General features: G+C 34.3%; 1 protein-coding gene across 13 annotated transcripts; it reads right to left on the minus strand.

The window, feature by feature from the left end:
- Positions 1 to 464: 464 nt before the first annotated feature.
- Positions 465 to 25323, minus strand: PAP16 (purple acid phosphatase 16). 13 transcript variants are annotated; one of them, XM_088863178.1, is made up of 7 exons: positions 24980 to 25323; positions 23481 to 24730; positions 22961 to 23223; positions 17558 to 17788; positions 16196 to 16469; positions 15282 to 15450; positions 3429 to 3753 (listed from the first exon to the last, which is right to left on the minus strand). In XM_088863178.1, the coding sequence occupies exons 3-7, from the start codon at positions 22992 to 22994 to the stop codon at positions 3541 to 3543; spliced, it is 921 nt and encodes a 306-aa protein (XP_088719304.1). In that variant the 5' UTR covers positions 22995 to 23223; positions 23481 to 24730; positions 24980 to 25323; the 3' UTR covers positions 3429 to 3540. The 13 variants fall into 13 exon arrangements, with proteins under 13 accessions (XP_020522279.1, XP_088719304.1, XP_088719308.1 ...); XM_088863182.1 differs by lacking the exon at positions 23481 to 24730; XM_088863174.1 differs by having other exon boundaries at positions 22961 to 24730.
- Positions 25324 to 27035: the final 1712 nt, after the last annotated feature.

The raw sequence follows: 27035 nt of genomic DNA on the forward strand, positions 1-27035 counted from the left end.
TTTTTGAAATTCAAATTTACATGCAAATATACCTCTCCGATTGGCATTGGCTATACAAATCCTAGTCCGTCATTCTGCTCTATTAAAGATTATACCCTCAGTGCGATTATAAGTCCTCATATCTTTCTGAACTACTCCCAACCACATATTTTTGGGCCTACCCCTTGTCATTTTAAATCTTTCCACCTGAACTAACTCGCACCTCTTAACAGGTGTTGTGTTTGGTTGGCGCCACACAAGGCCAGCCTACTTAAGTTTATTATCTCTTATCTTATTGTCTATTGGTGTCACACCTAAATTACTCGAATGGATTCATTTCGAATTATATCCCTTCTTGTCTTGTCACTCATCTATCTCAATATCATCATCTCTTCTACACTCATTCTATATGTATATTGTTTTTTGTCCACCCAACATTCAGCTTCATAAAGCAAAACTAGTCTCACAACTGTCTTGTAGAACTAGCCCTTCAACGTCATCTCATTATAACAAATACACTTGAGAAATGTACATCCCATATGTATATCTCTTATGTACTTGATATTTACATCCAAGCATATAATTGCTTCTCATAAATGAAGGAGACCCGTCCTCTCATGGTTCCAAATTTACTATGAGTACCACAGCCCTTCATTATGTTCTCATTGGGAAGACCCCCCCTTTTCCAGTCATGCTAGTTGGGAATCCAAAATATGGTATCGAGAGGTTGAGAGGAAGCATCACTTGAATGTGATCAATACCCTCTCGTTGGACTTCATTGACCCTTGCCATGGAGGGACAAGAGAAAGGAGCAGCATGGCCTACAGACCAACAACAAAAAAAGGGTCATTTTTATTCACAAGGCCTCTTATGGTTCCTCGGAGAGGTCTTTTCATGGAAATGATGTTCAGAGCACATATCTTGGTCTTGTCAAGGAGTGTGGTGCAATAATAGCTGGGCTCTAGGTTGAGTCCATGTAGAAAAAGGCAGTTGCTGTGTCCCTTGGTTGATGGAATGAATGTCAAAACATGTGGGATGTCACAAATATTGCAATGCATTTGAGTGCATGAGTGTGTAGGATTGATTGTTGGAAGTCCCTTAGCCTTTCCCTTTTTTGGTTGTGGTTGACAAATTACTTTGAAGAAGGCAAATTAGGTTTACCCTAAGGTTCCAAAAAAGTTAAGATTTTAGATATAACAGCTGATTTGAATATCTTGTGTCCCACTTGACCAGATATAAATCCCACTTGTAATGATATACGCTGTAGAGTCAAATCACCAAATATAGACACTAGGAAAAGTATATAAAGAGATTATTTATTGAGCAATGATCTAATGCAACGGTGGTATCATAGTATAATGCAACAATACTTCTAGAAAACTACGTTTGTGATATTTGTATGATCTCAAATTTTTGCACACACACTCTTCATCTCAATAATCAATCCTCTCGAAAAAAAAATTCAATTTGAACCCTAGATATGGCAAAATGAGTCCCCTCCAAAACTGAATCTAGACCATTTATTTTGTGAATTTCACGATCTTATTCTTTATAAACTCAAAATCATTTTTCTCTTCTTTAACATTGTTCATCTAATGATAATAAAGGCATCCCAAAAAATTAGAAATGAAAAAATCCTTCTAAGACCTAGATCTAAGCATCTCACCAAAATGAACGGCCTATGTTAATTGGGCAAAAAAATACTTTCTAGGTTGTGTTTTCAAATTTTTCTTTTTTTCTAATTGTTCATTAGAATAAAAAGAGTATATATTTCAAACTTTGGATCAAACAAATGGGCATAAGATGGTATTTTAAGGTTGTTGCAACAACGGTTGCATGAAATCATTGCTCTTATTTATTTTTGGTACAAAGATGTCACAATTATTTTTGTCCATCATATTTCAAATTTTGTGGTTTTAAAAGTGTTATTGATTATAATTAATGTTCAAAAAAAATTTCTTGGACTTTGTGACACACCCCAAACTATCCAATTTGATACCTAATGGTTGGGAATAATTGTAACCCACTGGTAGCAAAGAAAAATAAACTCGTAGTATACAATATCTAGTCTCTATCAAAATTTTTGAGGTCTATATTTGCAGTTATACATGGGCATGTCAGCTAATATTCCACTTATCGATATTTGAATAGTGAACTATACAAAATATATTTCATTGAATTTCCTAAACTTTTTATATCAGCTGTCAAGTCGTTATATATTGACATATTACTCAACAAAAAACTACACAACCATTGTATCAGTATATCAATTATTTAACAAACTTCCCTTTGTCACATGGTATTTCATAAAAAATAATAATAATACCCTTTTAAAAATCTCCAAACATAAGAATTGGCAGACACCAATACATATCTATTCGGTTTGGAGGCCCTAAAAAATATTTATTTTCAAAGTTTCATAATATTTAAGTAGCTCACAAAATTTCTTCAATGATTCCAAATTTCTTATCTTTAGTGTTGGAGGCCTGAACAATAAGAGGCATCTTTGGATTCAGCAATATTAAATTGGTTTTAGCCAAATAAGGGAAATACCCCTCGTCCTTTAGGATTAGTAACATAGAATTATCAAATGACAAAACACCACCATTTTTTCAATGAAAGAAATGAGTATTTTTTTATGGGAAAGGTTTCTATAGTTTCCCTACTGCATAGAAGATCTATGCTTTTCCTACTATCCAGCCATCCAATTTTGATCAAAAGAGCCACTCACCGTTTGATCTTAGATTCGATGTCTCAAAGTATTTTATTTTTATTTTTTTTATACAAATTGTATGAATATGAAATTTGGTACGTGCCATATTCTCATTGGGACGCACTTATAAAAAATATTAAAAATAAATTTTTGATAAAATTTAATGACCAAAATATCCCTGAAAATTTTTAGAGTTATTTTAGTCATTTTATTTTATTGAAAATATTTTTTTTATATCTTTCACTAATGTGAGTTTAATAGAGGATTGGACGTCCAAAATTTGGTGTCAAAATAATTTATAAAAAAAATAAAACAGTGTAGAGACATAACATTGTGATTGGAGCAATCTTAGCCCTCCATTCAATATGGACGGTTGGATAAAGGCAAGTATAAAAGTTTTATGCTGTAGGGGAAGCATAAAAAGCTTGCCCTCCGTTTGTTGCTTTAACCAACAGTTCTAAGCTTTCATCATTACTTTTAAGGTACGGTTTGTATAGAGCCTAGGCTCTAAACAATCAAAAGGGCGCGTTTGATTGGGAAAAGGGCGCTGATAGAGCTCCCTTCATAAAGCTGGTTTCCAAACCATGTGGGACGCTGCTCGACTTCCAGGGTTCCATAGCGAGGAAACAAGCATGGGAGTGGGAGTGGGAGTGGGAGTGGGATTGGCGGAACTTGGGTCTTCCACTATCCAAAAGTTGCACCAAAATAAGCATGCACTAAAATTGACTATTCTGTGTTTCATTTTTAATTTTTTTTTTCAATAAATATTGGGCTTCGTGTGCGTATTTTTGGATTTATGGTTGTTGTTACAACTCGAAACAAATCAAGCAGAAAAGGAAAAGAGGAAGCTAAGAATACAAGGTGAAATTACTATGAGTGGATCCATCTTCCATCCTTATCCAGGAGGTGAGGGAGAAGGGCATTTCTGTCATTTGAATCATTCTTGCACCTCTTGGCCAGTTCCCATATCCCCCATAACCACTATGACGAGCAAAGCAGAGCCACAGTTTCTGGTAAGGGCAACACCAGTCCAGCCCATGGTTGTGACCAGCAAATACTGCCTGTCACAAGGGGCAAAAATGTCCTCATGAAATATGAATCTAAAGTATATGATGTACATCGACTGTCAATTCCCAGGACAGACGGTGGGGATGACTCATGGTTTTGATTTTTTATCACAAAAACACTCATAATCTCCACCTTCTATTTCGACAAGGGAGGGTGGCTGCCGTTTACACTTCCAAATATCTAAAACAAATTTCAACACTTCCAAATATCTTAAAACACATTCCAAACCATAAAATTATACAAATGCTCCACCAATCTATGTTGATAATGATCGGTCAACACATTGCCGAGCGCGAATACTGTGCTCCCTTAGAAGCATAGTTTATTTCTACTCTCTCAGTCAAAAGACCTACATGTGGTGATTTTTTTCAATATGAAAGTAATTACTAGATGACTATTCTAGAAAAGAAAAATTGAATTAAGTTTTCTAGATCTCACATCTAAAAATTGGAAGGTCTCTATTCAATCTCGATACATTACCTTTTTCATGTACATGAGAGTGTGATTAGGATATTATCTTTCGTTAAGCTGAATCTATGGTTCGAAGAGGTTATATCCCCAAAATTTGATGTCCTGAAATTAATTCTAGATAAAATTTTCTATTTTGAACTGTTTCAGAATTAAATTTACCTTCTCTTATTTAATTAGTTTAGTGTTCAAGTCCGTTTATGAATGTGTTTATAGCGGGTAACCTTGTACACATCTATATAATCTCTTTGATACAGTGTTCTTGGACCAGGTGAGTTGAGTACCCAATTAGTTGGGCACTAAAACACTGCCAAATAATATTTAGAAAAATTTTAAAAAAATAAAATGATAGGGAAAACATCACCTTATGATTTAGAATAAATTTTTTAGATTATTTTAATAGTTTTTCAAATGATTTGGGAACTTTTTTTTTTTTTTCTTTTCTTTTTTAATTTTTTTGAAATATTAAAAGTACGAAACAAATATTTCAATAATCTATGTTTTAGAAGTATTTTTCAATCTGCTTTAGTGTTTATTTCTACTGCCTCTTTTAACTTTTTCTGTTTTTGGTTACCTTTTTTACAAACCTTACTTTTTTTAACTCTTTCTTTTTTACATTTTTTAGGATATGCATAACTTCTGCTCAGTGTTCGTAAAATCGAACCAGACATGGGCCCGGAAGCGGTTTAACCGGCCTTATTGGTAAACCAATCGATTCAACCGTTCTAACCGGGCAAATCCCTGACAGTCAAAAAAGTGTTGAAAAAATAAAAAATATATAAAAAAAAATCTATTAAAATATGAAATCATATAAAGAATGATTAAAAAAAAATACATTCAAATGAAGTTGAAAATTAATGAAAAAATAGATTTTAACGAATCGATTTTTGAATTAAAGTGAGAATTAATGACAAAAATAATTTTTAATCTTTACCATAATGTAAAGAATATTAAAAAATGCATTACAAATCAAATTCTTTATTTTGAAAATATATATATATATATATATATATATATATATATATATATATAAATCATGTATATATTTAAATATTACAGCTAAAGACCCGACCCGTCGAGTCTAATTTTTGAACCTACCCAGGTCCAGTCGTCTGGTCCGGGTCCAATGCCACCCTTAGGGTCTTCTAGAGAGAGATAAATCCTGCTTTAGGACTTGTGAGAGAGACCTTTGTATATGAGAAACCTTTTATTCTCTATAGTTGCACAATATTTTTTCTGGTTTGTGAAAGAGAAATCTACGGCTCTGTACATGTAGCCAATTGCTTGCTCCTTTAATTTTCCCCACCATTCTTCTGTCCCTTTATTTTCACTCAAACATTAAATTTTTATCCTCGAAATCTACCCACTGAGGAAGAACAACATGACAAATATATTTGTATGGCTAAGATGGTGGACATCCAACGGGCCCTTGGTGTGTACGCATGGATGGCAATTTCAATAGACTAAAGGATTAATGAGGTTCGTATATTGGAAAATTGTTTCATGCGGGCTGGATCGCATGACTACTTATGCGGTCCAAAAATGTGTAAAGCATCCATCTTTAAGATGGATGCCAAGTAGGTGTTTTATTTAAAAACAATGAAAATTAACGGTCCAAATATTTTATTATTAGAGTTATGATTTCTAGTTCTTAAAATTACTTATTCATTCATATTCATGATCTCCATATTAGAAATTTCAAGTCCTTAAAAATTACATCAAAAAATCCATCTCAAAAATAGATTTATTAATAGGGTCGCATTTCTATATATGCGGGCTTGGTCGCATAGAAACCGGGTCCTCGTATCTTTCCATATGCGGGCTAGACTGCATTTGTACAATATGCGGTCCAGATATATAAAGCATCCATCTCAAAGATGGATGGAAATAGGTGGTCCATCTAAAAACAATTGTAACTAACGGTCCAAATGTTTTCTTAATATAATTATTGAAAGAAAGACCTATGTGATCTTTAATCGGAGGATGCATTTTTTTTTTTTTACCCCTTTCTTTTGGCAAAAGATCCCTTCCTGGTGGTCTTTATTATAATAAGATAAATTTCAAAATAAAATCAACATAACAATAAAACCAAGATCTTAACAACTTGATGTCATTGAAACAATTATGCACTATGCTTGAGAATAAAAGATAAGATTGCAAGAAACAAAAGGGAACAGTGCCAGAGATTACTTCAACCGGGTTTATTACACCCCACACCGAGTTACCACCATCCGATGGCGAGGGATTAACGGTCTAGCTTCAATCTCGAACCGGGAAAACAAATTTCAACCAAGCCACACCATTGGAACATGAACCCCTTTGATCAAAAACTCAAACCCCAAGTGAATTAACTTGGCAACCTGGGATTTGAATTCTCTTGGTAACCTAGTTTGAGATGTATGAATTCTCTTTTTGCTAAATCCTAAAACCCTTAGCCATAAATCCAAATTTTGAGAAATATGAGAGAAAAACTCCATAACATAAACCCTTAAGTTCTTTCACAATGTGTGAGAGAGAGAAAGATCAAATATAATGTGGGAGAGAGAGATCAAATATAATGTGGGAGAGAGAGATCAAATATGAGAGAGTGATGCGTGCCTATTTTTTTTGGGATATGTGGGAATTAGGTACAAGAAATAAGGTATAGAGATTTTTTGGCAGAGACAATCCATTTTTATAGGCTTTGAATAAGATTAGGGTTTTTTAGGGTTTTCTTTGGCTTGTCTCTTCTTGCGAGATTGAACATAAATCGTCAATCAAGGGTGACTTGTGGGGTGAGAGATCTAAGCCATCCATTCCACAGATGGGTCATCAGCATTATGAAAAGTATATAAACCATTATCCCCCTTTTCTAAACCATTTTCCCATCAATATATTTAAATAAAATAAATATCATGCATTCCATAAAATTGCACGATACATGTCACATATTCCATAAGGATATGTCAAATAATATCAAGTAGATAAATACTACTAAATATAAATAAGATAAGATCCATATCAATTCAAATTGACCATATTTCTTTAATACAAACTTGCTACAAAATAGATAAAGCCATGGTCAATATATCCCTTTCAAGATTTGACCACATGCCACAAATCAAGCTAACCTTATCTTAAAAGCAAACAAGAGAATCCAAAGAGAGTAGGGCGTGCCACCCTTTTGTGGCACATGTGGGCCCCCACCATATGCCACATGGTGGGCCCATGTGCACTATGGGCCCCCATAGAATTTATAAAAAAGTTTATTATTTTTAAAACTAAATAAAACAATTTAAAATATATATTTGAATTTTTATAACTTTGTAAGAACAATAATTATATTTTTATAAATCCAAAAATCACAAATAAAATATTGAGAGATTCATAAAAACTCAAATAATAAAACTAAAATCATTTAAATAATAAAATGAATACAATTAAATTAATATGATCGGAAAATGATCCATATGGTTTAGGGATCAACAATCATGGAGCATTGCACCTTTAACTGTGGACTACAAACCACACTTGCTTTATCAAACCGACCCAGTGTTTCCCAAGACCCACAATCCAAGCAGGGGCTCATTAGCAAGTCACCAAAGTCAGGTCGATGAATCAAGAGGTCGCAATCCCAGTCTGTTGATTACAGATCTTCCCTTAGAGACAAGTCAAGGTCACCACGACCTGATGTGACCACAACTCTCTAACGCATAGGGGTATCTCCCACACATGCATACGCTTCAACGAAATGTGGATATCTTGCTTTCCCGAACAATCTATCAATATGCATGTCCTGTGATGGAACATGGATGAGGTTTTGGCCCCTGCCTCAGCAGGCCACCATCACACACAAGGGTCACACAGTCCTTCGGCTCACTCATCCGGGCATGTCATTCGACCTTATCAAGGGCTAACTCATAAACCCTCATCGGTTTGTTCTTCATACCCAGGTAACATGGATTTTTTCGAACCGACTGGCCTAGATCGTTAAGCAAAGATCGGTATCAGCAAACCATTATTTGTTTAGTATGGTCCACAAGGGACCACACTCCCATTGAGTTCATGTTCCACTATATCATTTTATTTTCTAAGCACTCATAAGTCCGTTAAAAGCCACATAAACTCAACAGTTATTATTTGTAGTTTTCAAATTTTATTTATTTTTTCATATTCATGATCTCCATGTTAAAGATTATATATTTCCTAAGAATTGGGATCAAGTTACATCTAAAAAATATATTTATTGCCAAGCTTGCATTTGTACATGTGCGGGCTTGGCCGTATGCTAACCACATCCTTATAATTTTGGGGGAAAAGAATGTCCATACTATTATTTTACCGTTGTTACATGATGATCCAAAAATATGTGATATTTGTACAGAGATCCTTTTCCCCCCAATTTTTTATCTTTTTCCACCTCTGTGTGATATTTTAAACACCGGACCGCATATTAAGTGCATTTTTTTTTTATAATATTCATAGGTCGGTTTGATGCCAAAAACATCAAACCATCAAATATTTAGGGAAGTCCCACCTTTTAGTCAATCTGATATTCAAAATATTGGACTGCTTTAAAAAAAAAATTTCGTTTGAAGACGGTCTGATGAAACATTGAACTACATTTTGAAACCTCAATATACAAACAATGAAGCTCAAAATGATGAGAATCTTTTAACCCAAAAAAAAAACAAAAAAGAAAATGAGAATAAATTAGAATAAGATAATACAACAGTAGTCATCATCATCATAATCTTTTCTCAAACTATTTATGGTCAACTACATGAATTCTGGTATGCCATTCTTCTCTATTAATACCTTCAGTGAGGTCATAAGTTCTTATATCTTTTCTCACCTACGGTATCTTGAAATATATATTTTGAAATAAATATTTCAACTCTTTCCAAATGTTCCAATTTTTATGGATGACATTTTTTGTCCATCCTAATGGGGTTAATAGAGAGAACTAACATAGTTCTTTTTCTCTTTTGAAAATGAGATTTTGTCGTATTTCATTCTTTCAACGAAAGATTAGCTAGGGGAAATCATTGAAGTTTCAAAATACTACACAATGTTTCAAACATCCTATTGCTTTTAAACTTCATTTTTTTAACAATGTTTGAAATATCAAATCGCTTTACAAATTATGCGGTTCAATATTTTTGACATTGAAGATGATCTATGAATATATAAAAAAAAAAAAAAAATTTAATATAGAGTCCGATGTTTAAAACATCAACCAATGGCAAACTTGAAAAAAGATAAAAAAAATTTGGGGGCAAAGACATGTGCATAAATATCGCATATTTTGGGACCATCAGGTAATAATAGTTAAATAAAATGGCATGGATGTAATTTTCTCTTAAAAAGGTGCTAAAGAAAAGATATCCTACTGAGCAAAAGAAAACCACGTAGCTATCAGAAAAACTAACATTAAAACATAATGTGGAAAAAGTTTTAAAAAGAGATATTGTTTGGGATTGTATACTATGAGACCATTTATTTTTTATACAACGAGATCAGAATCACTTTTAATCATAATATGTGAAATACAATAAACGAAAATGTATCACAACATTCGAAAAGTTTTATTTGGAACTTTATGCGTAAACAATGACACATAATCAACCATATAATTTCAAATCTAATGGTTGATGGTGATTGTGACCTCTTTGTATCAAATGTAAATTATCTCGTTGCATACTTTTCCTTGAGGAAAAAGGAAAAAAAAATAATATAATGGACAAATAATGTAAATTTATTATTTTATTTTATTGTAAAAGAATGACTTTTTTTTTCCATAATAATAGCCATGCTATGAAGCCCTGGGAGAGAGTGATTGAGCAGCAACTAACGCATGAGTGTCTCTGAAAACTAATTTGATTTTATAACAGGAAGGTCAACAATGGAGGCTATTTTCCTACTTAAACAACTGATTGAGAAGTTTGGGGCAAAGGAAAAGACTTCCACATGGACTTTATTAATATAGAGAAAGCTTTTGACAGAGTACCTTGATATTTGATTTGGAGGGTGTTGGAAATTGTAAAAAAATACACATTTTATGAATTAAAATATTAATCCCGTTTTTGGACCAAATGACCAAAATACCCCTAAGCACTTTTCAACAAATGACAAAACGATCCCTCCATTAGGGGCCTCTTGCCATTGCTAAACATCGGAAGCTATTTTAGACATTTACAATGGTAATTTGGGCGATCAATCGTCCTATAATCGATGCTTGAACTATTATTGCACACGTTTTGATATCCTTTGATCGTCTTAAAACGGATTTTTAAGAAACAACCCAAAATCCGGCTGAGTTTCATAAACTTGTGATTCTTCGACCACCAATCTGGCACAATCTAGGACATTCCAAGTATTCATTTTGATCACAAATTGAAGAGGATACTATCACGATCATTTTGCGATAAATTTCATCCATTTTGGTCTCCATTTGAGCATGTTCTAATTTTGGGAAGTCGCTAGAAAATGGGAATTTTGCAACCATAAAAGTATGTCATTTTCGACCTCAAAATTCGTGTCATCGGGCCTTCAATCACATACTAAAATTATATCAAACTATAGCTCTTCGAAGTACAATCACAACGAACCCATACTTGTAACGATCCAACATCGGGATCTTGAGCTTTGACCTCTCAAAGAATTGGATGTTCTTCTCTATAAAATTTGAACTTTCATATTTTGAGCACATATTCTCTCCAGAAATTATCTTATTTCGGGCCATGACATGACACGTGCTATATGTCAAAACGAGCGGATCTTCGAGATCTAGCTCGTGTCCGAATTTGAGTTTAATTGGACTCAAAACGAGCAAGTTATGAGTATATGAAAATCATCCCGAAATGAAAAAACATAGTTTACATAAATGGAAACTAGCTACCAAAGTTGCAACTGCAATAGTGTAAAACCCATCATTTTATGGTAAGTTAGCTCCAGAATGGTCTTGGAGGGTCCGATTGAGCATAAATTTGATACCTGGGGTTTTTCGACATTCCAAATCTAATAGTGGTAGTCTAATATTATTTTGAGACCCATAAAATAAGGCTATAGTTATAGGATTCATTTTCAGCTTGTAAAGACCTGGATTTGAGAACCAAGGTTCGCCCTAATCATATCAAAAATCATCAGAACGTGATGAAACTTTGTGGGTGTCCTTAGGGTATCCAAAACTACCCTCTCATTCAATTTGTGGCAATTTTGACACTTCTTCAAAGGTCGCCCACTTTTACGTTTATTACTGCAGTGTTCCCATGGTCTGGCGACATCTTAAGCACCGACGGGACCAGGTTACTACCAGCTCTCTCTTTATGCGCCCCGGGGATACAAGTATGCCAAAAATAATGTATAACATGTAGGAGTTGGTCAATTTCTTATTTTGAATAAGCATCAAGGCTAAAAAGGTAGGAGTCAAGTTAGTTTTTTATTTTGAATTAATTCAATTAGTTAGTTGTTATTGTGGTAGAGCAATTTGTTAGGATAGTTTCCTTAATAGTTGTTAACTGAATTTTAGGAAGATTTGACAGTTGTAGAGAGGCGACAAGAGGTTTGTACTCAGATTTCAAAGAGTTAGTCAATAAAAAATACTCTATTCTTTCTTTTGGAAATTGAGGTTGCCCTCCTGGAAGAGGGATTTTACTGGTTTTTTTTGTTGTCTTCTTCAAAAAATGACTTGATCCTTATCATTTGGTATCAAAGCAAACCTTGAACCTGCGGTGAGAAATCATGGCAAATATAACTAGATAATAAGGGGCCAAGAGCTTTGAGATGGAGCTCAAACAAATCAGAGAGAACAATGAGAAGCATGGTGAGGCTCTCCAAGAAATTCGGCAGCTGGTGGCTGCCATCATTCTCAAATATGATGCATTGTCAGCATCTCTAGCCAATCATCAATCTAACATGGGGGACTTGAATATGGCTACACCATTGTGAATGATGACAACTGCTGGAACAGTCCCAACAAGGTATATGAAAGTTGATTTTCCAAGGTTTGATGGAGAGGAACCCTTCGGATGGGTAGTTAGGGTGGAGTAGTTTTTTTATTATAACAACACCCCAGAAGGCTAGAAAGTGGCTCTGGTCTCCATCCATATAGAGAGGAAGGCAATCCAATGGTACCAATAGTTCAAGAAGACTACTGGATAGGTACCATGGAGCGAGTTTGTCAGTGCTATGTGTTTAAGGTTTGGGCCTACTCCTTACGAAGATTTTGCTAGTGTGCTTTGCAAGCTAAAACAAACCACCACGGCTAGTGCCTACCAAGAACAATTCGAGCAACTGGTAAACAAGACAATGGGACTTCCCGATGACTTCTATGTTAGTTATTTTATCAGTGGACTTAGGGAGGACCTACGGAGGAATGCAAATGTTTCGGCCTACAAACGTCACGCAAGCTATCGGCTTGGCGCTACTACAAGAAGAGCATGCTGATATCTTAAACCGGCGCCAACGGTTTGGGAAGGCCAAAACTAATGCCCCACTGGAAAACACCGACATCCCAAAAGTGTTTGATGGGGCTTCCACCGATCAAATGGCTCTCACTGGCTAAGTTGACAGAGCGAAAGGACCGGGGCCTATACTACAATTGTGATGAAAAGTATGCCCCGGGCCACCACTGCAAAGGGCAACCGATATACTTACTTGATGTCATAGATGTCGAGACTGTCCATGAAAGTGGTGATAAGGCTGATGTTGAGCAAGAAGATGACCACACTGATAATGAGAAGGACCCAATTGTTTCGTGAATGTCATATCTAGGTCAAATTCAACCCAAACCATGAGAGTGCGGGGTTTCATCAAACGATAACAATTTGTTGTTCTTATAGATTTAGGAAGCACGCACAATTTTCTAGACCCTGAAGTTGCCAAAAGAACCGGTTGTCTAATGCATGTTGTCCTTCCCTTGGATGTATCCATAGCTGATGGTGGCAAACTGATTAGCAACACGATCTGCAAGGATCTCAAATGAGTAATGCAGGGCACCACTTTCCAAGTTGATGTGCGGCTGCTCCCACTCGGCGGATGTGATTTAGTCTTAGGAGTACAGTGGCTAAAACATTGGACCCCATACTATGGGACTTCTCATGACTACAGATGGAGTTTACTTACGTGGGGCTCAGAAGGGTGCAGTACACCTTGTTGATCCATCTTGCATGGGCAAGCCCATTAATAAGGGGGAGAAAGGAGTGTTGGATCAGCTTTTTTCTTTGACTGCTGAAAATGAAGGGGTTGTCAATTCTGAAATGCATGCACTCTTGTCCGAGTATGAAGACATCTTTGTGAAACTTATGGGGCTACCGCCAGAACGCGAATTTGAGGTTGGAGACCTAGTATATCTTCATTTACAACCTTATCAACATTCCACTGTGGCAGTTCGCCATGCCATGAAGCTAACTCCAAGATATTATGACCCTTTCTTGCCATTCAATGAATTGGGAAGGCGGCATACAAGTTGCAACTGCCCGATGGATCTCATGTGCACCCAGTGTTTCATGTATCCTGTCTCAAAAAGACGTTAGGCATTCGAGTTGTTATGCATGCCAGCTTGCCTGAGACCGATGAAGACGGAACATTCAAGCTTGAGCATATTGCAATCTTGGACTACACGCTAGTTAACCGAAGAAAAAGAGCTGTGGCAAAAGTCTTAGTGCAATGGTCTAACATGGACCCTGCTGATGCAACATGAGAAATTTGGCACCCGCTAAAAGAGAAGTATCCACACTTTCAACCTTGAGAACAAAGTTGATTCAAAGGGACATGAATGTTAGGTGTTCGTTAATGTTGAATATGCATCGGGACCCAAATAGTAGGAGTCAGTCGGTTTCTTATTTTGAATAAGCATCAAGGCCTAAATGATAAGAGTCAAGTTAGATTGAATTAATTCAATTAATTACTTGTTATTGTGGTAGAGCTATTTGTTAGGGTAGTTTCCTTAATAGTTGCTAACATGATTTTAAGAAGATTTGATAGTTGTAGAGAGGGGACAAAAGGGTTGTACGCAGATTTCAAAGAGTTAGTCAATGAAAAATACTCTCTTTTTTCTTGCTGGAAATTGAGGTTGCCCTCATGGAAGAGGGAATTTACTAGTTTTTCTTGTTATCTTTTTCAAAAAATTGTTTGATCCTTATCGAAGAGAGTCGAGGATAGTCTAACAAAGTAACAGCAGGATGAACAGTGATTGTGAGTATGGTTACACAAGTGTAGCAAGAGTCGGTTAGGTCCACTCAAGCTCAGCCGAGTAGGGCTGAGTTCAAGGGTAACTCATAAAAGATAAGAAATGACATAAACATTTATAAAAATATTGTCAAAAATTCAAAAAAATATGCAAAACAACAATATATTAGTTAGAAACACGTTTTTAGATGATTTCGATAAGTTTTTAAAATGATCTCGAAACATTCATATTCTGTCTTTTTTTAATATTTTCATAGGTTGTAGTTATAAGTCATCCAATTCCAAGTACGGCACGCCTCTGAATTATACTACAAGATGATGTTTTGGCGCCGGAAAACTTTGTGATGGCCTAAAAATATTGTTTTTATCCATAATTGCGAAATTTAAAGCTCTAAAAATAGTGCAAATAAAAAAGATCTATAAATATTGAAAAATCTTGAAAATAGATTTATCCAAATAAGATTATCCTATTTTCAACGGTGGAAATCATTTATTTATTTTTTTTTTTTGCTTTCTTAGATCCACACATCGTGACGTCAAGATGATCAATCTAAAGGTGTCAATATCGTAACAATCATTTTTTGTAGAGTTATGAAGGCGTGCCTCTCTTTATAAATTTTTTTTCTTTTTGAAATATTCAAAGTATAAATCTTTTATATGTTTTTCTTTTATCAATTTTATTCTTCTAATGATTTATATTATCTCTTTTAATTTTCTCGATGTTGAACTATTTTTTACAATTTTTTGTATCTTTTCTTTTTTGAACTTTTTACACTCGATTTATTTATTTGTATTCTTTTTGGTTGTAGCGTACACTCATACTTGGCGAAGGTAGCGCCTAGTAACTTGGCCATGAGGAGCTTTAGAAGATTGGCTCACACACCTTAACTGATGGCCTTTTCGCAATTACATCCATCATGCCCATCTCTGCCTCTTGAGATGCAACCTTTTCGAGGTTGATAGAACCAATGCAAGGCTTTCGGATTCCCCAGCGAGGAGCGACTTTTTTATAAGCTTTACTTGGTATGTGCCAAAAAACAATTTCTGGAATCCTGTTCAAGTAATCACACAAACAACGAATGTTATTCATCTTTCTTTTTCTCTTATCTTTCCATCACCTCTTTGCTTTTGAAGCAACATACGTGTAATCAAAGCTTCTTCGGATGGGCTTCTCCAGAAAAAACAAAAAAAACAAAAAAAGTAATCTGTTAGGACTCACAATGGACCAAACGGCCTGGCCCCAACCTAAAAAAGTAGGGCCCATGCAAAAATCTATGGCCCGAGGGCTGGGCTAGGGCTAGTGCCGGCCCGGCTTGGTCCATCCCTCTTTTTTATTTACTTATATTTCTTTTTTTTTCTTTATGTTTTTTGGCCCAGCCCAGCTCGCCAACCCTAATTGGGCCGGGCCTGAACTAGCCATGTGGGCCTGTTGCCATCCTTACTATCTGCTCATGTTTTTGGAAAAGAAAAGTCTCAATTTAATGAATCACATTTTTTTATTTGCGGCTTTATATTTTCTTCTTATCTATAAGAAATTTTCAATAAATAAGCCTTTCTTTTTCTGTATAGATGTACTAATGCTTTGCTTGGAGACAAAATCAAGGGGAAAAAGGAGCGAGAAAAATGCTAGCAAAGTGAACAGAGAGACTTGGCACAAGTCCCCTATTACAAGGTTGTAAAATAGTGGGCTGTATTTTTTTCTCACTTTTTATTAATAAAAAACGGGTAGAGGGCCTTCTCCCCCATTGATTTACCGAAAAAAAAAAAAAAATATGTGAAAAGAGAGACATTGATTACCTTAAATCAGGATTGAGCTTTTGAGATATCTGTTCAAACCATGTTGCTTGCGCAAAAGAGACGATCTCAGGATAGGTGCCACCTCCTGAATCTAGGAAATATAGGAGGGCAACTACTAAACCTGGCTTTCTTGACGATTCAACTGGCAATGCATAGTTTGATACACTAGGCCAAAGGCTATGAGGACCACTAGAGGACATAGATTGAGGGTTACAAGAATCATTTTCCATCAGTTCTTTACGAGTTGTTCCTTGAAAGTAGCAGCCACTATCACCTGTATATGCCTTAAAAGAAAAAAGCTTCCCATCAGTGTACAGAAAATCGAATCGGCAAATGTATTATGCAATTGGCTGAGCTAAGTCAGTTGCACTGTAAAAAAAAAAAAAAAAAAAGGCTAAAAATTAAAGAAAACTATCCAAAAAATCTTTAAAAATCCAAAAAAGTTAAAATGATTAATAAAATCATTAGGAGATTAAATAAGATGGAAAACTTTTATAAAAGAGGTTACTTGAAAAGTGGATTTATACATTGAATATTTCATAAAAGTTTTTAAAAAAAGGAAAATACGAAAGTTCCAAAATGCTTTTAAAAAGTAATAGAATCTTATAAAGAAGTATTTCTAATCATTGTGCTAGTGTTTTTTATAATTATTTTTTATTTATTTTTCATATTTTTAAATATGTATTTGGACCCGATATATTGTATACCTAGCTTCCTAGGCTGGCACTGCTTCCCATAATTCATCTTAATGATCAACGATTGTCTCAAATTCCACACAAATTACAGTTCCCAACCTACAAGCCCCAGCAATATGTAGTCATTGAAAATTAAAAGAATGAGAGAGCTTATTATAATTTATTTATTTATTTATTTATTTCTAATATCATTTTCTAATTTTAACTAGACTCTTACTTGAGAATGGGGTTGAGGTCATGGTGGTAGCACTACTTGTGCCATTTAGACTAAAGTCTAGGCTTTTATTCTCACCTAACACTTTAAAAAACCACTAATGATTTAAAAAATGGATAAGGGCTCATAACCAAAAAAAAAAGCTAACTCCTATTTCCAATACCAATTAGTCTATTATCATTTTTAATATTTTAAACTCCTAAATGTAATGTATTGCTCAAGAAAATCGTGAGGAAATTTTAGACTCCTAATTGTAATGTAATGCGCAAGAAAGTTGTGAGGAAATTTGATATAAAAATTAAGTTCAGTGATGAGCATTGATCGGGGTTCGTATAACCAACCCAAATAATTAAAAAAAAGCTTTGATGATAATGAAGATGATAAATGAGCATTGACCAAAAAAGAGAGCTGTACACCACATTTGATTATGCAGGAGAAAGTGAGGGACTCCACCTGACGATGGCAAATGTAGGCATTTATGTGGACATTGTATGGGAGGCATCCCTGATGTGGAAAACCATTGAGTGGGCCATTCGAAGGGCATATCATCATGGTTCCCAAATATGGATGCCCATGGGATGCCCCTCTCCCTTGTAGGAGAGATGGCCTCTTCCCAATAAGCACTTGCATTGGAAATGGGCACATTATTTGCAGTCACCAAATCTCCCAAATAAACCACCAAATCTGCATCACCCACAAAACATTCTAATATAGAGAACAAGTATCTCATCATAAATATCACTAACTTTAGAGTGATAATAAAAAAAATGAAAACAAAAAAAAAATTTAAGTTTTGATTGATTCGCATGAAATAGTTTGACAGAAAAACATTTACAAGAAAATACATACATGTTCCTACAATCGGCCGGGAAACAATCATTCAAGCCTCCTTTTCCCCATATTTGGTAAACACACTTAGAAACTGATAGGACAGAGAGAGAATACAACATGAACAAAAAAATATAAATAGATTATAGGATACTTGAACCCAATATTATTTATTTTTGCATACACCTCTTAAATAAAAAAATTCTTTTTTATGACAAAAATATCCCATGTATAAAGTTAAAGTTGAGATAGTTTCTCTATCTAAAATTTTCTAAATAGTTTCACCCTTTGGTATAGTTGCTCATCTAAAACTTAAAATTTGAGATAGTATGTCCCTCGAGAAATTTTGAAATAATTTCTCTATCTTAAATTTTGAAATTTGAGATAGCTATTTTTTTTTAAAAACCGTTGAGATAGTTTCTCTCTTTAAAAATTTTGAGATAGTTTCTATCTATAAAAATTTTGAGATAGTTGCCTTCTAAAACTTAACATTCAAGATAGTTTCTCTCTCTAAAAGTTTTGAGATACTTTCTCTATCTAAAAATTTGCAATTTGAAATAGCTTCTCTCTCTAAGAACTTTAAGATAGTTTCTCATTCTAAAAATTTAAGATACTTTCTCTCTCTAAAAATCTGAAATTTGATATAGTTCCTCTCTCTAAAAATTGAAGATAGTATATCTCTCTAAATTTGAGATAATTTCTCGCTGAAAATTTGAAATTTGAGGTAACTTCTCTTTCTAAAAGCTTTGAGACAGCTTCTCTTTTTAAAAAATTTGAGATAGTTTCTCTCTCTAAAATATTTTGAGATAGTTTGTCCTACTAAAACTAGAAATTTGATAGTTTTTTCTTCTAAAAAATTTTTAGATAATTTTTGTCTCTAAAACTTACAATTTGATATAGTTCTCTCTCTAAAAAATTTAAAATAGATTTTCTCTAAAACTTTGAAATTTTGAAATTATTAAATTTTTACTAATCTGCGACAGGAACTAAATTCCTCAAGGCATTTGATTGTGGTCGTAGTCCCTGATCACTATTTCTTAGTCTCCACGTTCCACACTTTCAATGTCATCTTGCGAAAGGAGGTGAAATGGGGGTAGAATGTGTTATAAGAAAAGAATGAAAGAAAAAATAATACTAAAATGAATTTTTCTATTCACAGCGAACTGTAATTTGCCCCTACACAGTAGAATAACAATGTGTGGAAGGTAACCCACACAAATTAGTACTTGGGATATCTGTAAACAGAAGTTCGCTCATGATACTCCTCTAATTTTGTACTATTTAGCATCAGAGTTTCCTGAATTTAGAGACAGAAAGTGGTTTGAAATCATAAAAAGGTGGCTCAAAAAAACAGTAAAAAGTCTTTTTTAAAGAGTAAATAGTGGATGTTCATATGAACAGTCAATAATGTTCACATGACGTGATTGTTGAGTTTCCAACAGTCACCATCCAATAATTATCAACCGTTGAATATGTGAACATGCCCTTTATTGCAACGGCTAGTTGTTGTATCTCCCTCCACACACACGTGCGGGAATGAGTAGTGTCACGCAAAATTCGACTGAGCCTTGAGCCAGAATTGTATGCATCTCGAGCGAGGGGCACCTCATATGCTGATGCGAGCATGCGAAGTGGACATGACGTGACGTGATTGTTGGATTTCCAATAGTCACCATCCAATGGTTTTCAACTGTTGAATCTGTGAACATGCCCTTTATCGCAAAGGCTAATTGTCGTATCTCCCTCCACGTACACGTGCAGGCAATGTCATGCAAAATGTGAGCCTCAAGCCGGAATCCTATATATGCTCGAGCGAGGGGCACCTCATGTGTTGATGCGAGCATGTGAAGTACACTATTGAGCGCCCTTTTACCCTCGCCCTCGCCCGCATGTCACACACTTAGTGTGCTCTGAATAAATTCTCGTACTCTCTCCTTTGTTCTATGAACATGAGGTATGATAACACTACATTTTTCACACTCCACTCTTCAATTTTCACACTCCACTCTTCAATGTGGGACTAAAACGCACTACTTTCTCTTTCTATTTATTTAAAACTTAAGAAAATGACACAAGTATATTATTTTGAAATATGCAATAGTATTTTACTATATTAAAATACTAGCACTTCCTCAACCATTTTAAAATAATATAAAAAATAATAGGTAATTGTATGATATTTGCATACATTGAAAATATCTTTTGATTTGAACATTCACTTAGAGTACACACTACTATAAAATCCATCAAATTCCATGGTAGCTTATAGCCTTAAACCACATAAGTTATCTAACAAACCAGTAGTATAACTCGCAAATATCATACAATTTCAGTGTCTTTTAGTGCCGGCACATTTTGGGCCTTTGTGCATGTATTTCAATTTTATAAGTACTCTAGAGACGAATCCCATCTCAGAGGAAGCAGCATCACTTCCACACTTATATATGTGTATCTATCAAGAGTGCCCCGTATTTAAAACACTCTGACTTATAAAAAATCCATAACCATCATTCAAAGCTTAACTCAACCCACCAACATACAGGTCATTACTAGACTTATCCAACGTATAGACTTTATTAGAATGGGTGTTCAAATAATTATTCCTCTAGTAATCAAATTAATCATGCATACAACTTGTTATTACCACATTTGACCTAAAATCTTGAGGTTACAAGTTATTTGGTTGGGTTTTACTATAAATAATTACTTTATAGACTCTAGCCTCATTACTAGACTTATCCAACGTATAGACTTTATTAGAATGGGTGTTCAAATAATTATTCCTCTAGTAATCAAATTAATCATGCATACAACTTGTTATTACCACATTTGACCTAAAATCTTGAGGTTACAAGTTATTTGGTTGGGTTTTACTATAAATAATTACTTTATAGACTCTAGCCTCACTCTCCTTGACATTTTGCAATGTCATTCCTTGCAAGGCCTTTTGTCAAGGAATTGACTAAATTTTCCTTTGACTTCACAAATTCTAGACTCACCACTCCATCTTTTATTAATTTTTGTATGAAGTTATGTCTGGATGTAATGTGTCTGAATTTACCATTGTATGCATTAGCATTTTCAGGTTAATTGGTGAATCTAATCTTATTAATTCTTCACCATATTGTATAAAAATTTGGTGAATCTAATATTATTAATTATTCACCCGTCGGTAGAACATTAGTATTTTCAGGTTCATTTTATGCGTTGGATTTTTAAAGAACTCTCCATCACTTGATCCTATTGTTGTATTTGTACTAAGTTCTAAAAACCTCTATGCTTTACTTTTTGAGCATATCTTAAAAATATACACTTAGTGGCTCTAGGTCCAAGTTTATGTCTTATAAGATCAACGAGCCTCACATATGCTAGACATCCCTATACTTTGAGAAACTTTAAAGAAGGTTTTTTTAATAAACCATAACCTATATGGGGTTTTATTAACTTTTTATATATGGAATTCTATTAATTATCACACAAGCCAATAACCAGGCTTCACTTCATAAATTTAGAATTAAACCTCAATTTATTAACATGAAATTAACCATTTCCACCAATGTTCTATTTTTCTTTCTACAAACCATTTTGTTGTTAGGAATTGGGGTTTGGACTTAAGTAGTTAGCTAATGACTTTAGCAATACTAGATCTCAAGCTTATTCCTACAATTGAACTACCAAAAAAAAATTCATTTTGTTGATGGCTATATGGAGCAGTAACTTGATGGATTATTTCATTATTTTCACCAAAAAAAATTAATTTATTAGATAAGTATTATCCACCACTATCACATCTCAATATCTTTATTTTCTTATTAACAAATAAATATATGTATAACGTGAAAAATCATCTATGAAAGTAATAAAATAGCTTTTTCCACCTCTTGTGAAAATATTATTTAATTCACATATATCACTCTGTATGAGTCCTAACAATTCAATATTTCTTTCTACTAAAAGTGTTTTCTAGTAATTTTTGCTTGTACACAAGACTCACACTTTTCATTAGATATATCATCACAACTAGAAATAAGGCCTACCTTTAAAACAAATTTTATTGCAGTAAAATTTAAATATCGTAATCTAGCATGCCATAGAAAAGAACTCACAATTTCAACAAAAATATTCTTTATTTCATTTATCTAATAAAGTTTGAACATTCCATTACATCCCCTCCCCACAAGAGAGCAATTTTAGTAAAAAATAATCTTGTCAAATCCAATGATCATTTTGAATCCCTTTTTATTCAACAAATATCCTGACACCAAATTTTTCTCATGTCTAAGTATATAGTACACATTTTTTAAAGTCAATATTTTCCCAAATTGAACGTCAAATTCAATTGTCCCGCTATGAGTGCTTGAGTTCCCAATTGAACTTAATTCCCATCTACCGCTGGTTCATATGTCTTAAAGAAATTCCAGTTATTGGTCACATCGATGGTAGCATCAGCGTCTATCCACCAACCTTCCTCGTTATCAACCATATTAATTTTAGTGACCTTTGGAACCAAATTCTCATGAGTGGTTTTGTTTACTTGACATTGAGGGTTTTGAGGCCTTCTGCGGTGTGGACATTCCTTTGAATAGTGGCCGGTTTCTCCATAGACAAAGAAAACACCCTTCTTCTTTTTGGATTTTTGATCTGTCCTTTTGATTCTTAAAAGAGAAGGGCCTTTCAGTGTTTTGAGCCATGTCCTTTGACTTTTGCTCTACAAGATTAGTTTTAGAATTATATTCCATTACTTCCCCTTTCTTTTCTCAAATCCAAAACTCTTTCTCTATGCGAAGAGTTCATTGAAGTTGAACTAAATCAATATCAACCTTTTTGTGTTTCATCTTCTTTTATTATTCTTTTAAAGCGGGGATAACTTATGAATAATAATCCTTACTTGAAATACTTCATGAAGTTCAATACCACAAACTTTGAGTTCACTTACCACAAGTTGCAACTCATATACTAAGTTGAGTATTACTTTGTTAACGGTGAACTTAAACTCCAAATAATTCGAAAGTAAGAAACATTGATTACCCGATTCTTCCATTGAGTACTTTGTCTCCAACATTTGCTAAAGTTCGCTCACCGATGCCACCGAGCAATTCATTTCATAGATTGGCTCGGTAAGTGTGTTGAGAGTATGACCCTCATATATATAATGGTCCACTTCTTCATTTGGGATCACAACTCTGGCATAATTTTGTCTCACGAAACTGATCGCATATTACAAAATCTTGATTCATAACTTTGATGGAATTCATGCTTGCGCTCTCTCAATACTGCAATTTACCTCCGTACTGTAGAATAATAGCGTCCAAAATATAACCCAGATAAATCAATGCTCCGAATAGTAAATAGAAGGTCACTGATAATACTCACTAGCCTAATTTTGTACAGTATGGGCAAATTTACATACCACCAGATTTGTCTGAATTTAAAGAGGGAAAGTGGCCCATTTTTTTATTTTTAGAGAGATAAAGTCAATAAGAAAATATTGAGAAAGAGAAAATTTGAAATAGTAAAAAGGAGGTACGGAGTAAAAAATCCACATTACATGTGACCCAACTGTCTCCATCCAACGGTTATCTCAAGCACTGATGCGAGTTCCAATGGTTATCTCAGGCTGATGCGAGTTTGTAAAGTTCAAAGTTGAACCAACTGTTATCTCAGGCATTGATATGAGTTTGTAAAGTGCAAAGTCAAACCATGGCACTGATATGAGTATGCGAAATGCAAAATTGAACCATGGCGCTGATATGAGTGTACGAAATGCAAAGTTGAACTATAGTATTGATACGAGTGTGTGAAATGCAAAGTTGAACCGATATCAGTGTACGAAATGCAAAGTTAAACCAATGCGCCCTTGCACCCTCTCACACACACGTATGTGGTATGCTTTGTATGCTCCGCATATATGTCCATACTCTTTTTTTTGTTCCATTAATAAAAGGCATGAAAGTGTTTTTATATTAATACCACTCTTTTCACACACCACTCTTCATTCAATGACTAAAATCCACAAACTTTTTTTTTTCTTGATTTTGAACTATACAATAGTACTATACTATAATAAAATACTAATAGCAACTGAACGGGCAGCCTAGCCCTTAAAAACTCCCTCAAGCCCGGCCTGGGCCTGGGACCACTACTCGCCTATCCACTCTTTTTGTTTTTTGTGGTTCCTTAGTTAAATTCTATGGGGCTAGGACTGGCCCGGCCACTTAATGAAGGCCCTATGCCAGGCTTTGGTGAAGGCCCTTCAACCTAATCCTAGCCGAACCTCTTGACCTTGGCCAAGTCTAGCTTGGCTCAAACCAGTGTTCGTAAAATGGAACCGAAATACTTAACCGGACATGGGCTGGGAGCAGTTTAATCGGCTTAATTGGTAAACCGGCAGATTCACCAACTGTTCTAATCGAGCAAGTCCCAAGTGGCCAAAAAATTGTTGAAAAAAATCAAAGAGGTGTAAAAAAAAATCTACTCAAATATAAAAAGCATATAAAAAATAATTAAAACAAAACGTATTTAAATGAAATTGAAAATTAATAAAAAAAATGGAATTTAAAAGTAAGCATTAATGACCAAATAATTTTTAATATTTACCATAATGTAAAAAATATTAAAAAATATATTACAAATCAAATTCTTTATTTTTGGGATTTTAAACATTTTTTTGAATTTTTATTTTTAAAATACGAGCCAAACACTGAAACCGCTCGGAACCACGACCTAACCGGGTGGCCACCAGTTAGATCACCCGGTTTTTTTAACAATGGCTCCAACCCAGCCTGTTGCCAGTCCAACCTGTGGAAAACACAATTGAAAGGCGCTTTTTATGTGATTAAATACCCTCTGCAAATAATAGGAATTGAAACCAAAAGCATGTAGCATAAGAATTTCATCTAAATTTCGCCATCGCTATTTATACTATCCATCTTTCTGCAAAATGGTCTTAGAGAGAGAAAGGAAATAATAAAACCATGCTCTTAAACATTCAAGAGAGAGAGAGATAATTTATCAGTATCAGAAAGAAAAAAAAGAGGAAATTGTTACCGGGCTTTTCTGCATTGAGGACGTTGGACATGACCCGTTTGGAGGCAATGTCTTGAGAGGGCCCCCAATCTGTCCATGCGTCTTCCCCAAAATGAAGATCCGCGAACACTCCCACTCTGAACAATTCCGAATTCTGTGAAAATTTGAGGCCTTCCTTCTCAGCCCATACCTTATTCCTCACGCCCCATGAGGGGATAAGAAGAAGAAAACAATACAATCCCCAACAACCCATCTTTCCCTTCTCTCTCTTCCTCATTTGATAAAGAAAATGCAAACCCTGCACACCATGCCCTAAATTACTTACCCAAAAAAAATCCCTTTAATTACGGTTATTTCCTTTCTTTTTTTTTAACTAATTTTGGCTCTGTGTTTATTGAAGGTTGTGTTTTCCGTAAGGTTGCAACCTTAAACAATCCAATTAAGGCGCACCTTCAAATTTGATCATAACATATAAGTTTGATGTAAAAAAATTATTAGGATTATCTCAAAATCTATTTCTATATCTAATTATAAATTTTAAACACAAGAAATGGCTAAAATCAAGTAGATCTATAAACATATGAAAATTTAAAAAATAGACGGTCTAAAAAATGTGTTGTAAGATGCACTATTTTTAGGACTCAAAATCATTTTTTTTTTTATAATCATACATCTCGATGTCGAGATGCTCAATTAGAGGGCTTTTCAATATTAAAACAACTTCTTCCGATGGATTTTTGACGTGCATCCGTAGTTCTACATTTTAAGGTTGCAAACTTATATAAACTTTTTCATTTATTGAATTCTTTTATTTAGTAAGTATGAATATTGTATAGCTTGCTCTTGTGGGAGTATATTGTACATCAACTTGCTTGGTCAAAAGAGTTATTTCCCAAAAAAGTTTATGGAATCGGGATTCTTTTTAAAACAATAATTTGTTGGGTTCTTCACTACTTAGATCTTGTCCTTGAAAATTTGGATGGCCCTGTTCAATTTTGAAACATTATTCTTTTCAAGCTCATAGAGACATTCATTTCAATTTTTCTTTCTTTGAGGTTGGTCCCTTGGATAAAAAAGTTACACACCCAAAATTTGGGATCTAACAAGTAGTCCTAGCTTAGGTTTTACACGAGAGAGCAATTGTACAGTATGCTCCAATGAGAACAGCACATCTTTTTGGTTCTTTTGAAGGGGTTGTATGTTTTTTATACAAGAACTTTGCTATCACGCTACCCAGCGGATGGAGAATTGAATGGCTAGGGATGCGTGGCAGATTTTAAGGAAGGGCTTTTTGAGTGTTAGTGAGGGTGGGTCTTGGGTATCTAATTGTGCATGTGAACGGAATCTAAACCTTTATTCTTTTATCACTTTTTTTGGGGAATGAGGATTTTTTAATGCTTAAGTTTTATGAAAATAAAAATAACACTTTATTTCAAATCTTTGTCAGGAAAGCATTTTTTACAATAAAAATATCCATAGAAGCTCGAAAATCAATATCTAATATTGACAATAAAATTTAAAACTAAAAAAATAGTACAGATGTTGCAAGTGTATGAACACTTATTTTTAGGTTAAAATAAATGGCATAGATACCTTATTACAATATACCTTATTTTTAACACTTGAAATTTTTTTTTTTTTTTTTTTTTTTTGACAATCATAATAGTTAAGCGAAGATAATCAATGTAAAGATTTCCAATACTTCAATTCCAATTTTGGAAGAGTTAAAAGGTGAGGCATTACTTATTTTACTTATTTTAAATGGGCTGCAACCCTGTCAAACCGGCATATGCGGGTATATTCGTTGGCTACAATTCAGATTTTTTAACCTCTCCAACATTTGAAAAGCCCAAGCTAGGCTTCCATCCCAAGCATTCAATCTATGGGTAAATATTTAGACAGTTTTTCACTCGGCGAGCATATTCCCTCCGATCATTATTGGACGGTGGAGATTAGATTGGGAAAAACCATGTCAAATCAGTACAAAAAGAAATAATAAGGATTTCAAACCGTGTTTTCTCATCTCTCTATATCTTGTCGTTGTCTGTATTTCTAATATATATTATTAATATGATAT

Source organism: Amborella trichopoda, chromosome 1, assembly GCF_054954075.1.
Source record: "Amborella trichopoda isolate Santa Cruz 75 chromosome 1, AtrichopodaSantaCruz75HAP2 v2.0, whole genome shotgun sequence".
NCBI classification, from domain to species: Eukaryota; Viridiplantae; Streptophyta; class Magnoliopsida; order Amborellales; family Amborellaceae; genus Amborella; species Amborella trichopoda.

Coding starts and splice junctions, on each gene's coding strand:
- PAP16 (XM_011624696.3), bottom strand. CDS start 25,235: ATGAGGAAGAGAGAGAAGGGAAAGATGGGTTGTTGGGGATTGTATTGT. Junction 15,451..16,195: donor AAGCTCAATCCTGATTTAAG/GTAATCAATGTC, acceptor TTACTTGAACAG/GATTCCAGAAATTGTTTTTT. Junction 3,754..15,281: donor CGAAAAGGCCATCAGTTAAG/GTGTGTGAGCCA, acceptor CCCTTGTGACAG/GCAGTATTTGCTGGTCACAA.